At 39.4% G+C, this 17,663-nt stretch overlaps 1 protein-coding gene across 2 annotated transcripts in view; it reads left to right on the top strand.

The window, feature by feature from the left end:
• Positions 1 to 17,663, top strand: part of LOC118106624 (SPHK1 interactor, AKAP domain containing) — a 105,709-nt gene that overhangs the window by 37,228 nt on the left and 50,818 nt on the right. For both annotated transcript variants that reach the window (XM_047339693.1, XM_035155321.2), the window contains exon 2: positions 16,106 to 16,196. In XM_047339693.1, the coding sequence (XP_047195649.1) occupies positions 16,153 to 16,196 (44 nt within the window). In that variant the 5' untranslated portion in view covers positions 16,106 to 16,152. The remainder of the gene's footprint in view (positions 1 to 16,105; positions 16,197 to 17,663) is intronic.

Genomic DNA, 17,663 nt, shown 5'->3' with positions numbered 1-17,663 from the left:
TTGGAAGGCTAAAACAAAAAGGAGGGAGGGAGGAGGGGAGATCGACAGGATGGATGGTGACAGGTGTGAATGAATGAAAGAGAAATTGGGAGTCAATGTTCGTGTGATTAGATTAGCATTTGTCGCTGTTTAAAATGATGACTCGCTGTATAAAAAGATTACACGGAATAAATGAATAAAAGCTGCTTCTAATGATCTTAAAGATTTTGTTCGTTGAAAGAGCGATCAAATCAAATGTTTTATATCGCAATACAAGATAATAATATGATCATTAACTTTTATTTCTAAAGCACCTTTCATACAAGAAATGCAGCTTAAGATAAGAACATTTAAAAAAAAAAACATTTAAAAGAAAAGGAAAGAAAAAATTTAAATAAATTAAATAAAAAAAAATTGCATAGAAACAGAAAAGAAAGAAAGTGAGTGCGAGCAAGTGAAAGATCTAGTTAAAGGCTCAAATAAAGAGAAATGTTTTAAAACGTTCACTGAACAATTACTAAAAGATAAGACAAAAGGTTATAGACTCAGTTCCCTGACTCATTATTCAGATCATTGCTGTCATGGATGAAACACTGATGACTCGTGGCAGGTTTGGAGGCTCAGACCTGCTGGGGCTCTTTTAAACAGCTGCTGTTCACTGAGAACAAGACAGGCTGGAAAAGGGCAAACCATTGGTGTCCTTCCTTCAGGGAACAGTGGTTATATCCCCAAAATACATTTTTTTATCTGTTTGCTATCTGTCCAAATTCGATATGCATATACGATTTGTGCTCATTATCCAGTTTCAACAAGGCAGCATTTGATCACTCTGTGACTTCAGGTCGATCATTTTGCGGTGAGTTTCAAAAATCAAAAATACAGATTCTCCAGTTCATGGTTCTGCCGATCGATTCAAGCTTCATCAAACATTGAATCAACAGGTAAATGGCTCTGGGTCCAAGCAACTGGCCCATTCCAAACAGTCATGTTTAGAATGGACACTCAATTACCTTAATGTAGTGTAGTGTCACAGAAATGTATTGTTTTTTTTTACTTTTCCTTTTTGGCACTTGTGTAATTCCTCTCTTAATGCACTCGCAGACCAAACCCTGTCAGGAGGTTTGTATCTCCTGTAACCAGAAGGGATCCTCAGACCTAGTATTTACGTTCATATGTGCACAGTAATTAGAAGGGTAAATGTCTGTCTTAAGATTTTGAAGAATACACTTTTATTGAAGTACATGTATTGACATTTAATGAACAAAAGTATAAATTACAGCCAGCAGCTTTCACGCATTTCTTTCAACTCTTCATTCTGAACCTCACATTTTGACAGAATGAACTTGCATCACCACGGTTATTAAATATTGTTGTCAATCGTGTTCATTTCCATAAATGTTATGACATTTTTCCACAATGACAAATTGCTATTATTACACATTTCTGACCTGGTTTTTCAATCCTGTTGACTAAAAATAATTATATGTAAAAATCTTTATGTTGGAATGTACCAGTTATTAGCTTTCATGTGGAACAGGGGCCCTAGCTCATTGTAGGGCTCGCCTCCAGGAGGTGGAACGCTAAGTGCATGTGGATTACTGAGTGTCTTGGTATCAAGATGGACCTTGAAATTATAGTTGAATTAATAGATGTGTTTCCTTTCACATTCCTATCAAATGAGAGTTTTTGCTGGAAAGATACTGAACGATATTGAAGTTTCAGAACTGTTCTTGTTAATATACTTTACTGATAGTTTTGTGAGTTGATCTGGATATGAGGCATCCATAACAAAAATAATAAAATATAACGTTCATTTTTGTAAAAAGATAAGAGAGCTCTCCTCTCCTCTCCTCTCCTCTCCTCTCCTCTCCTCTCCTCTCTGTCATATAGCTGGTATAGACAGATGCATTTGTTAGATCTATCTATTGTGTCTGGTCACACTGATTAAAGTAAGAATGTGTGTGTTCTGTCAGATGGACACGGAAAAGCTGAAAAACACCCATTAAACTCATGACGCATCGACGTAGAGAAATGCCCCTCAATCGTTTTGTTTTGTTGATTCCTCCCCTGATTGGAACATTGTGCTGAGGCTTTGTTCATCACTAAGTGCCTGACAAACCTGTACGGCTCCAGCCCCATGACAGGCACATAAATACATCATCAGGTTGGGCTAAAAATAGACCCACTGCTGCACACAGAAACACACACGCGTACAGTTTCACACAACTACAAAGCATCTTGATAGCTGCTGCCAAACACATTCACACATTACAGTTTAACCATTCAGAGGCTGAAACACAGAGGGTCAAATGGTACCTGTACTTCTGTCAGTAGATTCAAACAGTGTCAGTTACTTTGTATTAGTGTGGATGCAGCAGCTCAATGACTAGAGGAACTCTTTGAGTGTGGGGGTGGCGGCCCTCCAGTTCTACATAAACACACACACACACACACGTACCATTTCAATCATTTGTCTCTCAAGCTCTCCCTCATCCACACCCTTCCATTTTCCAGAGGTAGAAACAAGTCTACAGTGTCCTTCTGAGTCACCTCAATCGTCTCCCACTGGGCACTGCATGGTCGCACCTGACAGCCCACATCAGACAGAGGGACACTCACACACACACAAACACAAACAAAACCATAAAACCATTAGACCATATCTTCTAAAACAAGAAAACATGTGTGTGTGACGTAGCAAACGCACGTGTGCTTGCATACAAGTGTCTTGTCAAATGAGGTGACTCAGAAAGATTGACACAGACGTAAATGCTCTCTGACAGGGTCAACTGAGTTTCCAGAGTTATGGTGGATTTAGAATATTTTAAGATATATGAAACACAGCATTAAGTCCAAATGTCAGTGTGATGTCAATGTGGTGGGTCGTAATCTTTCCATTTGAATGGAGACAATTAAAGTACAGGTTCATTTCGTCAATTTGGTTGCCACTGGAAGCGGATCAAGGCCACCACATCTTGTCGGAGTAAATTTGGGTCTGTTGGTGCAGACAGAGGCATCTCTCACACCTGCTACTTTGGTTAAGACTCTATAAAAAATGTCCAAAGGTCTAGAACAAACAAGATAGAAGGGAAAGGGCCCTAGGTGTAAGATTTAATCTTTTCAAACGTAAGAAATGGAAGCCCCCTGCACTCCCCCCTCGATCATCAGATTGGTGTCCACACATCTCACCCTTCAAGTGAGAAAAACAGATCAGTTTTTGTTTCAGTGATGAGCCGTTCACATCTCTGTCAGCGGCATCATCCCAGTCAAACTGTGGCTCAATGAACAGATCTGCCATCATTCACTTAGCCAACGTGAAGTGTTCAGTGTAAAGTGTCATTTCTACTCTGCTTTGCACAGATCAGTAACAGCCATGTATAATTACATCTGCCCAGGTGGTTATGTTTACATCTGCATAGTTTGTTTGTTACGTACTACTGGATGAATTCCCATGAAACTAGGAGGCAGGATGTGGTGTGGGTCAGGGAAGAACTCATGATGTAAACTCATATGGCTTCGGATCAGAGGATGGATTTCTGTTTGCTTTCTTTCAAAATTGTGAGACTGGGCATTTTTTCTAAATTTTCCCAGATTTCCCAGAGAATAATTCATGGTTCTTGATGAAATCGGGCATATTTAAAGGACTGAAAAACTATGAGTGTGCAGCTTGATTGAATGTTGGGCCTTGGTGGAGATACAGTATGTGCTTGACTGATTCTAGTTGAGACATTAGGTTGTTTTTTGTGAAAAATAGGGTTAAAAAAAACAACTTAATATGTTGTACACCACAAATCACCATGATGTGGACTGTCTCGTTTCAAGTGTATTGTGAATGATGTAAGTGACTATGAGGGGCTGTGCTGGTCCTGATATATTATTCCACTTTCACATATGAGCATTCTAACTTTCACATATATGTATTCACATATCTCCCTGTGCAGTTTTGTACATACTTTACATATTTCGTATACAGTTCATTCAGAAGGTAGTCAGACCACTTCGCTGTTTGCACATTTTGTTATGTTTCAGCCTTATGCCCAAATTAATTTAAATCATTATGTACCTCATTAAGTTTACACTCATAAACAAAAGAAAAACTGAATTTTAGAAAAATGTTAAGTAAAAAAAAAAGAAAATCTTAGAAAATAAAGCCTATGAAAGAAAAAGTAGATGTTTTTCTTTCATCTGTGTATATTTCACCACATCACACAGCCCTAACTTGGCCGTCAGTATTGTAATACTTTAACAGTATATTTATCAGTCAAAATATTCACATTGCAGGTTCTGTGTGTGATTAGTTTCTTTATTTCAACTTTAAACATTTCCCTTTACACCGTGTATCCACTGTATGTCTCTATGTCTGTACAAATGCTTTATCTGAGTCACTTCTACTGCTCAAAGGTGACTGTCAATCACCTTCCCTCTCCCCTCTGAGACTGGCACCCTTCACACCAGTGTGTCCTTTAATGACACACATGTGCATTTACCTACTCAGTAGGGCTCTGACCTTTAGAATAATATTTAGACCTCCCGGCACATTAGGCTACTAGCATTAAAAAAGGAAGTGGGATTTTTGCACAATGTGCAGCCATTTATGAGCTCTACAGGGCATACTCTATTCAGGGCCTCTCACATATTCCTATTTTACGTGTGGGTAATTTCCCTTTCATACACTTCTATTGTCACTGTAACATTTGTACACTCACTTTTTTCTCAAAGAGCACATTTAATGATAATAATAATGAAATAAAAAAAACTAGAAGTTCATTTAGACTTTTGGGGGAACAATGACCATTTTCACATCTATTATTCCTTCACAAAGAGATACAAGAAAATTGTATGGGTAAAATGTTTTTTTTATTATTTCTGTTATATAAAGGAGACATTTATGCTTTTTCAGTTATTCCCTTTCCTCTCGTGTGTTTTTTGTACACATAAACCCGTGATAGAAGGAGCTCCTCTCACCCACAGAAAACACTGCTCGTGGAGCTCCTGAAATCTCTTGTCAGAAATCCAGCCGAAATCCATTTCTGCATCAGTGTGATGACATGTGACGATGCCCGACATTTGCATAATGCATGACTAGTGGCTAGTCTTGCATAGCCCCCTGACAAAGCCAGGTAAAGCGAGAGCATTTCCTACACGCGCTGGAAGCGGTTGACCAATCACAACAGAGTGGGTCATATATATATATATTACATATATCGACACTACTTGTAGGTAATGTGAAAATAAGGAATAAAGCACCCCAAGGCAAACAAGTACAAGCAAATGTTTTCCTTTGCTAAATCCTAAATATATGCACAAGCAAGTGTGTTAATGTGGTATGTAAACAAAACTGTTTTTGTTAACTGTTCCTCTTCTTCACTGACAAGACAAAGTTATTATGAGTTGATGGTTTTCTTAAGCTTGTGTCAGACACATTTGACTTGTGTCAAGCTGCAGAAACTGGGGCGAGGAAAGTTAACAAAGAGGAAAGCCATCTCTCCTACCTGATTTATACACATCATCTCCAAAGAAACTTACTGGTCACAAGTGGCTCTGTGCACAAGAGTAAAGTAGTTATTATAAATCCTGAAGCATCGGCGTCTTTTCCAGACCAACTGTTGAGTTACGCTGTGTCAAATCCTCCAGTCATCCCACTGCGAGCCGGCGATGTGCTGAGATCTGCTTGCCTCTTTCATAACAACTGTTTGTTAGTTGACTTGCAGTCACAAGTAAGAATTGACACTAACGCTAACGCCGAGCCAGCAGGAGCGTTAGCTAAGCAGCGTTTTTCCCTCCTCCCCACTGAGAGAGTGGGCCGGGAGTGAAACACGAGTGGGAGAGGAGATACAGAAGAAGCAGAGCAACACAGAAAAAGACTGACTCACACAAACCCTGTGTTTGGTCCTTTGTCTGAGGGCTGAAGGCATCATTTGTCATTCAGTTAGCATTTGCCCCCGATACAGAGGACGACATAACTGTGTCAGACACAAGGTAGAACCAGCAGTCTGAATAGATGATGCAGCAGTTCGGTGGCTGCTTTTGGTCATTCTTTAAAACAGTGGGTCTCAGTCTTTTGTGGAGGAGTGGACCCTGGGTGATGTGATAATGTGCCAGAGGGATCCTCATGGCTGAACATGTTCAAATCCACAATCTGGAAAATGTAAGGGACATGCAGTGGTGATATAATAGAAAAGAAGCAGAGGAATAAAAGTCACTTTTCCCTACAAACTTGGCTTAGAGGAGGCTCACACTTATGTAATATAAAGGCGAAAGAGAGAGTAATATATTTGATCTCTCAGTGCAAATATAAATATGTCTGTGCTGTTCAGTGGTATCAGAGGATCATATACTGCAAAAATTGGACCATAAATGAGAATTAGATGAGGCCTGAGTTAATTCAGTTGTCACAGAGACAATTAATTTGTCCTCAGTGTCAAATTACAGCATTTACGTTGTTTGGTATTCAAAAACAAATGTGCACTTGCAATGCCCTCCAACAAGCATTCAGCCATTTAACTGCTTTTGCCCTTGCAAGAAATGAAACCTGCACTTGTTTATTGATCTATTTGTTACGCAACTGACAAACTGATTGATGATTAAAATTAATTGCAGTTATAATTAGCTAGTCTACATTGTGTCTAATATATATTCTCTATTTTCATTCTCTCAAATTTTCTCTTCAACACTGACATGATCCACATTCAAACAAGCTGCTATTGGAAGTGAAAAGAGCACGCAGCGTTGTTACTATGTAAAACAAAAAGGCAAAAGAAACAAAAACATTCTAGGAGTATTTTTTACTCATTAAAGCTGAAACTAAACAGATAAATCCTTCAAGGCAGACACAATATTAGTGGCCGTTTAAGAAATCTCTCTATTCAATTAAGTACCAGACAGGCGGGCTGGGCATGTGAAATCAAACACACCACGGTTATCAAATATGCAGTATATATACAGCAGGGGGGAGGAAAGAAGAGGGATTGGATGAAGAAGGAAAGAGAGAGGGGGGGGTAATGAAATGATAAGCAGCGGTAAGGAGCAACTTCGGTTTGAGAGAAAATTCAACAAAGAAAGCAACTATCAAAGCAAGAACCAGTTCTGTGATTCTAACTATGTTTCACTTATATTATCCTCCAAACGCTAACTATATATTGGTGCTATAAGAACCTATATTGAACCTGTGTTGTATTGATGACTCCCTAATCCCTGCCTCCTCCTTGTTAGTGGATGGGATAAGGACCCAATTTAAAAGTATGCGTCAAATACAATTTTCTCAAAGATGATCATTTAAGGTAGTTATTATCACACTGATGTTTGGCAATGACTGATCGGCTCAATTCCTGGAGACGTGTCGTCCATCTTTATTTACAGTCTATGATTATTTCTGGCCTAATGCAGTTTTCATTTTGCCATTCACCCCCCACATTGTTCAAATAGCAAATACACTTGAGCCCATCTGGGCTTGTTTGTCTTTAAATGAGGTGTGGTCATGCAAAGTGTTGACACATTGCTATATTAATGCAGAACAAAGTGATCATGCAATTTGGTGCATCCATTTCTTCAAAACTTGGTCTAGGTCTTGTTGCCTTAAGTTTTTCTGGAAACATGTGCCCATTTGCAGCCTGTCCATATTCCACATCGATGCACACGCCAGCTAGGAGCAGCAGCGTCTGTGGGCAGAGCAAGCATGCACTCTGTGGACCATGGTAATTGGTGGGAAATGTCAGTGCATCTGTCCCTGCCCTCTACCTTTCCATCCCTCCAGTATAATTTTTCGTCCTCCTCTTCTTTTAGCTTTTGGAGGCTTACTGTAGCTGTTCGCTAACACCAAAGATGGATTCACAGACCAGAGCTGACTTTTCATGTTCGATTTTTGCCTTATTTTGTTTTTTCCACCGCATAATCAGATTTTTACTCATGTTTATATTATTGTACATATTTTTGCACACGCCTGCGAGCTAGTTCAGGCAGCTAACTCGAGCTGCGCTGCTCCAATCATGTGACATACATCATGTGACATACCTCACTCTCCACAACAATCTGTAATACACACCCACCTTATCAGTTGGTCTATTTAAGCAGAGAGACATTTCCCATCATCCCCTTTGCTCGCACTGCTGCTGCAGTATTGCTACCAGTTGCTTCAGCCCCTCCACCACCCCAGCATCCACCTGTAGGCTCCAACGGGGGGTTACAAGTATTTGCTCATCACTCCCATTATTCCTGTGTAATCAGTGATTAAGTTGGAGCCTAGATGCCAAACACTAAACATGTTCTACTGCTGCAATAAACGTTGGAACGTGAGTTGTCTGACTGAACTATAGCTATAAAAGCAATTTGTGAGGCTGAAGAATACTTTCTGTTTGTTGTCTCCTGGTGGGAAGCCGGTGCTCTCTCTCTTAGTTTGCATTCTGTATTTGAGTTCAGCAGCAGCAACGTGGATCCAGTCTGTCAGCAGGCAGTGACTCTCACCGATGAGACTCCAACAGTAGCTCTGCACCTTCGAGCAAATAATGAGCCATTATCTAAACATAAGGGCGAAATAGTGCTCAGTACTCCCGGGCAACAACAAGCAGCTTTGTGCAGAACTAACATCTCTCTCTCTGCTGCTCTGTCACTCACACTGATGCACACTGAACTATGACGAGACACACACACTGATATTTTCTTTCAAACCGACAGGCTCCAAGGCTCCCTGTGCAGGTTATTCCTCTTGATGAGTCATTTGCTTGTCACCACCTCACCTCCCCTCCTCGCTCCGTCCCTCCATCCGGGAGCCGCTTTGTCACTTACTGACAACCTGAGAAAATACAGAGCTGATTTTAGCTTGTGCCCCACAGATAATCCTGCTGAGCAGGTTAGTTGCAGACATCTTGAAGCATGACCTGACCTGAGCATGAATTATAGATATTTATAATTTATTGTTTATTGTTGGTTTATTCAGAGAAAATTTGCATTAACGCACTGAGATCAAATTCATACAGGCCGTCCGTCCGTCCGTCTGTCCATCCATCCATCCATCCATTCATCCATGAATCTGTTAGCTATGTTTCCTATCCTTTTGAGGGTTAGGGTTAGGGGGGCGCTTGAGGCGATCCCAGCTGACATTGTGCTAGAGATGGGACATGTAGGAAGAATACAGCGATGAAAACAAATAAAAAGAGAAAGAAGTCAAGGAAAAACAACAAAATATGAAGAGACATCATATTCAAAGATCTAAGACATATTTTATAGGATCGATAAGGGTGGTTTCACTGCTTCTGTGCATCTAAAATATAATTTTTTTTGCAGAAGATACATTTTTGTGACCCCATAAGGGATCAAAACGAGGGTATTTGTGAGTAAAGGTGAGTATGACCTTTGTACCAAACCTCAATTGTATTTACATTAGTTTTTGGTAAAGGTAAAACAATGGGATAAGTTATGCATCACTTTTTAATTTAAGCTTAATTGCTCATGTGAAATTAAAAAGAAAATCAACAGAATTCCAGGTTATTTTCCTTTCTGCGAAAAATGAATACAACTAAGGATCAGTAGTTTATTTGTTGAATAGCAGTTGAGGGCTCCGATGATTAAAGCACAGTAATTAAATATAATAGCACACAGTGGAGCGCATAACTCCGCCACGGCCCAGCAGTCCCCTTAAACTCAGTCTGCCCCTTTATCTAAAACCAGGCCAAAAATGTAATGGGTTCTTTCTTGGCCCATGTCTTAGCCCAATCTGTTCTGTAGTCTTAACATTATCCTGCTGACAAAGGAAACAAATCAACTGATGGACGGACAGAGGTAAAGGGGTTGGGTGTGCAGTGTTAGGTCCAGGGTGTTAGCATCATGGTTAAGGTAAGGATGTTAAGGGTAAGGGTGTTATGGGTTAGGGTAAGGGTGTTGTGGGTTAGGGTAAAAGTTAAGGGGTTAGGGTTAGAGTGCACACATGCTGAGATTAAAGAGGCATCAGTATTAATCAGCCAGAAAAAATAACTGATTAAAACCGTGAACGCTGGTTCAAGTGGTGCTGTGATTTGATTAAAGATATTCAAACAGCGGCTCTGTCTGTGTGTAGAGATGCACAGTTGTGTTCTGAGTACAAACCAGTAAAAGAAAAGCAGCCACACGTGAATGTGAAGTGAAACACGAACAAGTGAGACAGCCCCCAGATGGAGCTGCATATGGATATGTCTGCAAGGAGAAGAAAGGAGGGAGGATGAAGGGTATCAAACCTTATCAAGATGGAGAATTTGATCAACAGAGGTTACACAGAGAGAAGGGGAGCATCATCTTCATACTGTCAGTATCAGGTACTTGAACAAACACATGCCGGAACATTTCCCATTTTCTCCTCTTCCCCTGTCTCTCCTTGTTTCCGTCAGTTAGAGCAGTTTGCTGACAGGTAATGAAGAGAGACCTGGTGCCACACTGAAGTCCAACTAGCACAGACACTGCCAGAAGGGCTGAGTGGCTGATTCAGTAACTCTGAGCTGCCATCCTGATTTTATTGCACTTAATGAAAACCTAAACCCCTGCGCTTCTTACTCTGCAGGCCTGACAGAAGCATCACCTAGTTTTTTAGTACTGCTCTATTCACCTCTTAAATATCAACAGTAATAATAAGTGATCAACAGCAAAACATTAAATAATAATGAACATTTACTATTAACTTTGGATTAACTTGTCCATTTAGTTCTTCAAGCATGTAAAAGCAAATGTTAAGTGTTATTCACATTTTATTTTTTCTCAGTGTGGTGCAGATATCCACTGAAATATAACACCTGCCACACATTGAGCTTGTCACAGCTGTGATGTGTGAAAACCCAACGTGAAAAAGAACATGCATCAATATTGTGGGAGATGGCTTCAGATGAAAGTGATTTGTGGTGGATTAATGTTTTACAAATTCACTTGCAAACACAGCATGGTTTGCAAATAAAAAACACCATTAAAAAACAGTTTTCGTAAGAATCTAGCTCCATAGAAGTGCTGGAAGTTATTCAGAAAACAAAATTATACTGCAGGCCTATTCAGCAAGGAATTTGTCCAACACTCTCGGCTCAATAAGGTACCACTGATTTGTTTCCTTCAGTTAAGAATGTTGTTCCCTAGGCTTTTAACTGCATATAAAAAAAAAAGACACACAAAAAATAACAAAAACATTGTGCACAGATCACATAATGACAGAGCTACTGACCCAATGATGCTAAACTAAAGCTGTCAGTCATATTAAATGGAAGCTGCGAACATTACATCATTTAACCATGTCGGCCTTTCTGCCTCTAACGATGCCTTCAGAGAGACGGACTCACTGTCCCTCACTGTATCTGTTGGGCTGCTTGTTTAATCAGCCTGTCTCAACGCGAAATGACCTTCCAGCGTGGATCTGATATGATGGATCAAATTGATGGGGAGGGAAAGGAAGAGAGAGGGCGAGGGTAATGAGATTATCTTGAAATGTGTTTTTTTCTGTTTTGAACATTTCTCTATCTTCCTCCACAAACCTATTAAGTGCTTGTGGACACTGGTTAAGATCAAAGTGGATCCATCAAAGCGAGTCTACTTTCCTCGAGTCTACTGTTTATCTCCACCCTTACAAGAAGCATTACAAATTACCCCAAACCCTGTGCCTTGGGACCTCGTACATCCCTCATAAGAGAGTCCCTCTCTCTCTTGCTTTATGTGTGTGTGTGTGTGTGTGTGCGCGTGTGTCTGCTCTACAGCTTTGAATCTTTTGTAGTTTGTTAGGAGCCTGTCTCTTTCTTTCCATCAATAGAAGAGGAAAGGCTGCAGTCAACCAGGTGATGTCAGGATGAGAGTTGATGAGATTTAATCTTTCAAATCAATAAGACATCAGGATCAAACTGCTTCATATTTCTGTCTGTTTCTTACTCTTTATTTGTTGGTCAAGATGGAGTTCAGAGTAAGTAGATTATAAAGAGGTATCACAATGCTACTGTACCAACATCGGCCTGCGTAACATTTAATAAACATTTTTCACTGCTGTAGGCGACTCAGTGAAAATCACCCTGGGGCCACATTCAGTAGGGGCCTCATCGTTCTGAAGTGCAAGACGCTTTAATATGAAGAATGTCCCCCAGCGATCAATAGACTAAACACAGGTACACAATTACTTTCTTTGTTGCTGTGCATGGGAATAGCAATCACTACTGTCTTTTAACTGGGCTGCAGATCTGCTGGAAGAGAGCGGCTGAAGAGACCAATCAGGACCTGTCTGTCTGTCTGTCTGTCTGTCTGTCTGTCTGTCTGTCTGTCTGTCTATGGGCCGATTGTCTTGTCTGTTGACGCTGAGATGTGTGTTGGAGGCTGCTGAGACCATATAGATGAGTTGTCAAGCCATCACCCAGTATTGTCAAGTTGCAAACAATCTTTAAAGAAACAAGAAGAAAGAAAGCAGTGTGTTTTCAATAGTAGACTCTTGTAACATCTATGTTTCTGAATGTTCAAAGCTTTGAAGTGTCTCGTTGAGCTTCTTTTTCTATACATTTTTTATTGTGTTTATGAATTATTGTGTATGTTCATGGAAACTGATTATGTCCCAAATATACAACGTTAAAACTCATCTCTAAGAATGAAAAAGATCTTAAAACTTAGAGCATTCTTTTTCAAAACAGGAATCATCAGTTGATATAGTGCTTTAGTGATGTTTATTTATAACCTACCAAGAAAAATTCAATTAAACTAGCACAGTTCAGTGGACACTGAATAAACCAAGAGCTGTGCCCTTGGAGTGCCCTAGGGATGTGCATGTTTTGCACGGTTTATAATCTGATTTAGACATTTGAGAGGAGTCACAACAAGGTGCTTTTAATCCAAAATAAAACGCATCCTACACTATGCACTTTTCAACTGCTAGGACTGACTTTGTTGTGTTCAGCCTGGTTTCATTTAATGCACATACTGCTCTGTGTATTTCACTTTCTACACCAGTGAGGTGGAAAGATGGCGATGAGATTATATAACATAAGATAATAAATTCAACATATACTGTAACCTTTAAATTAAACCACATTATATACAGTCAGATGTAATATTTTCTAAAGGCTCCCCAGGACGTTAGACACAACATGCTGTGTTCTGGTCTATTTCCCCAATTAACAGGACATCATCGTTTGTCTGTGCCCTCAACATCATTTCAAATCACTAGTAAACCCCAGAGGACTTATATACACAGTTAATGCTAATGATGATGGTTGGAGATAAATAAATAGTTACGCCAGAAAAACATTCTCTTGATTTACATTTGTACTTCTTTAAGGTTAAGGGGGCTCATAGTTGAGGATGTCACACCTTATTAAACCCTATGAGGCACATTGCAATTTGTGAATATGAGCTGTACAAATAACATTTGATTGATTCATCATCAATAATTACCACTTGTTAGAAGATTAGAGAATGATCATGTTGGTAAGAAACAATAAACAAACAATGGTGTCCCCAGGACAGGGAGCCGGTGCTGCGTCGCAGGATTAGCGAGGTAACTTAAGGTTCAACTGTTATCAGTGTTATCAGGAAGTTTCACAGGATCCTAACAGGGGAAAAAAAGTTCACAGTAAGGTGATAAATAAAAATCTGGAGCAGCAAAATTATTCCATTGATTTATAAAAATACTAATTGTTCTTAAAGGTTCAGTGTGTAGACTTTAGTGACGTTGCATGTTACTGCTAAATACCCCTCACCTCACCCTCCCATTTCAGTCATGAAAGAACCTGTCTACCACAGGTTGATCTTGACCTGTTGATCGATGACTCTAGTTTTCCAGTGATCTGATGGGTCAATAGTTGGGCTGTGATCTGTTATCAGTAAATTAACTTTCTCCAGAGCAGATTAGGGGTGCAGCGTAGGTTACCATGGTGATTTATCCCGTTAAGAAGGGAACAAGCTTTGATACTCAGAAGATGGACCTGAAGCTACCTCAATAACTGCTAATCCTGCCTCAGCCCCTTGTCTCATAGGTACATAAAAACAGTGGAGCACGAACTAATGACTGTTTGTCTAAACCTCTCCTTCCTCTTCACTCATTGTAATTGACTGAACAGATGTTTTCTGACTCTATTGAAACCCTGACGTGTGTTATATGCTAATACACTTTGCAATTGCATAAGATGCATTAATGAGAATTAATCAAGTTTGCATCCATCTCCAGCAATCATCAAGAGGATGTGTCCTTGTTGTGTTACAGGAAGCAATTAAGGTGCATGTATGAAATTAACTTAAGCATCAACACAAGTGAAATGACTTCATCATTGTGGGCTCTGACCTCATTAAAATGTCCAAATAATGTAATTAGTATGTGCAGCAACCTCATGACCATTCTCCATGACCTCATCATAGCACGGTGACAACCGAGCCGTGCACCTATACCCTCTGCAAACACACTAACAAAGTGTGAGAGAGAAGTTTATCTATTCATCTATAGTTAGGTGTAGTTTTATTTCAACTTAAACTTCAAACTACCCTTATTATCGGAGTTTAAATATGCCACATGTCTGCATTCATTGTTGACTGTAAGGTATTATGCTATAGCTTGTATAGGTGTTTTTAATGCATTAGAGGTTTTAGTGGGATTGCTGATATTGAGCAGTTTCTATAATGTCTAAGAGCCTCTTTGCTTTACACACAGACTTGGCAACATTGCCAAAGGCGTTTTACAACATCAACTCCAGGCCAGAATAAATAAAACAAGTACGTGCAGTAGTGAATGAAAATGTTAACCATATTCACTTTTTTATGCAGATTGTGACTCTCATATGTTCAAAACCTTTTAGTATAAATCTCAATGGCATTAACTTACAGTACAAATAAACCCACTGTGACAGCTCAAGACTAAAACCAGCAGAATCATCACTTTATTTCTCACATTAAAAGTATTTCTGTCACATTTCATGCAGCAAAAACTACAGTAGATATCTGGGCTATGGTTCATGCTGATATATTCTGTATAAAAACCATATTCAACAAAATAGATGGTAATATAAAGTATATTCTTTCTACATGTAGTTGTAGGAGAAGTGCTTCAGAGAGATTGGGTGCAGTTTTAAGTTAAATATTGAATGTGCTTAGAACGTCTCTGACTGAATATTTCAGGCAATCAATATAACAATGATATGGAGCATCATTGAGAGTGTCAGGAAACAAAAAAACATATTTAGATTTTCCAGTGTGGTGAGGAGCAACAACTCTACAGGAACTAAAGCACATATTCAAGTTATAGACAGCAGGAACATTATACCTTTTCTACACCTAAATTTACAGTTTTATGCTGATTTTTTTTAAACCTGCTAAAATAAGACCACTGACTCCTTTCCCATTGCCAATAGACGAGCTTACCTTTCTATTTCCCCCCAGTGTGTCATGTTCGACATCACGAATGCATTGGAAACCAAGGCGTCGGAAGCATTTGGGACTATACTAAGAAAAAAAAGTTAACTGTTGCACATTGTTCCCAATAAGCACAGACACATTCTTGGCTATTTATGCAACAACGGCCAGATGTTCAATGCATCGTCATATCGCTGTAAAAGATGCAGCAACAATGTCTAGGCTGTTAAAATAAATAGGAAGAAATTGGCATGTTCACCCTGGTGTCATATTTGATTTACTCTGCATCAGAGCTGGAGCTGATAAAAACCTGTGTATACTGCAGAGTCATTTGACCCTGGGAGTTGATGCCAATTGTATCCATTCCCATTGCAGACAAAACCCAGATGTTTGCAGGAGTTAGAGGGTTTACATGACCAGTGGGAAAGAAGCTTTAGGGTTCTCGTCAACCACAGGATTTCTGTCATGTGCCTTCTAAATCTTTAGCTGCACCTGAAGGCTAATTGCATCTTATAGTGTAAATAGCTTCTGTTTATACAGGATGTCACTCTAATTCAGTTCTGTTCAGTTGTACTTGTCTATGGAAAATATTCAGTATTCATAATAAACAGTCAAATAAAATAAAAAAAAGTTCTATTCTACTATCCGCATCAGCAACACTTAGCAGGATCCTATTATGTCATTATCACTCTATATGCTGCATGTGTGAAGTACTTTGTGTGTAGGCGGGTGTGTGTGTGTGTTTATGTGTTTTTGTGTGTTTGTGTGTGTGTATGTGATTTAACCACTCACCTGTCTTTATGTGTTTCAGGTAGAAAAACCTGGGCAGATAAATTAGGACGGAGAATCAGACTGAAGATGCTGCCGTCGCTGTTCACTGCGCTGCAGACCTTCACTGAGCTGTAAGACCAATGATTTTTTCTGTTGTCTGTATATTGACCAAGTTTCCTCATGGAGCTTCCGCAAAAGATTGTGTTATCATTCCAGATTAGGAAAGAGCTACAAAATGTGTCACTCATATCATCTCACTTTTTGCGAGTCCAGCTCTAACTGGCACTGGCATTGTTTGTCTGCCCCTTGTTCAGATCTGCATCAAAATGTAATGAATTGTCTCATCCTTCCACCGAGTTCCGTGTACTTTCTGTGTAATGCTGCTGAAATCAAACCCACCAACCAACAACCCAACTAATAAACCAACAAATAGACAGGGTTAATACTAATAAATAATGACCTCTCGTTGTTATTAAAACTTGAGTGGACATCTCTTCATGCTTCCATGTTTGTATTGCTGCGATGGCATATGGATGCACTCCTTCTTTGGAGTTATGTAAACTACAGGTCAGAAAATTAGTGGAAAACTTCGATCTTTTAGTGGTTTATGCCTTTGAAAATGATAACAATGGATTGGACAATTTCCAAAAGTTGCTCCCTAAAAAGTCAAGTCTAACTGCTTTTGAAATAAAAAGCAGTAACTTGAAGGTGTAGATTCACAACGTGAAAGTGAGCATTGCCTAGAATGGTTAAGCTGCGAATGGTATAACATTGAGTTAACACTTTTTCCAATAGATGATGCTCCCCTGTTTATACCAGTCATACGCTGGACTTTGACTAAAATGTTTCCTATTCGATCTCCACACTGCTGCTCTGAGAAGATGTTCTGCATCACAATTTATCACTGTCATCACTTGCTGTCACTGCTTTCTGCCCCTGCCTCCAACTCACTCTGTGCCCTGTTGTCAAGAGAGGTGGTGGAGTGATAATGATTTATTTAGCACTTTGTACGCTTTATATTCATTACATGTCACACTGAATGTTAAAAAGGAAAGAAGTAAACACAGAAAATATAAATAAATACTTATGCTAGATACTTCAGGCTTAACGAGTCTGGAGAGTTGACTGACCAGGAAAGACGAGTTGATTTTCTTGAGTGACAGAAATCATTGGTGCTTTCATGGCATCTGCAAACAATTTTGTGACCTAGTTTATACAGGGACCAGCAGCCGGGCTTTTATTTGTCAAAACTAAGAGCCATGGGTCATTACAAGGGACTCAGCCAAAGTAAACTGATTACTGCCAGTGATTACTTACTTTCTTCTTCTTGATTAAAAAAATACCTTATACAGTTAGTCATTTTGTTTGGAGGAGCAAACAATTAAACCAAGAGATTGACCAATAGCGAAATCCAGCATCAATCTTGGTCAAACCAAATTGTGAAGTGGATTTGATTCGACATTCCTGCTAGGTCTTTTTTTCATATTCATTGCAAGCCATATACCTAATTATTGAACACATATCACCCTGACCTCTAATGGCTGCCTTGCTCTGATGAAACATCTGATGTCAGATGGTATTGATGATGATGATTGTAC

Source organism: Hippoglossus stenolepis, chromosome 4, assembly GCF_022539355.2.
Source record: "Hippoglossus stenolepis isolate QCI-W04-F060 chromosome 4, HSTE1.2, whole genome shotgun sequence".
In the NCBI taxonomy this organism is placed as follows: Eukaryota; Metazoa; Chordata; class Actinopteri; order Pleuronectiformes; family Pleuronectidae; genus Hippoglossus; species Hippoglossus stenolepis.
Note: the sequence above shows the minus strand (reverse complement) of the source record. Positions and strands in the feature narration are given on the sequence as shown.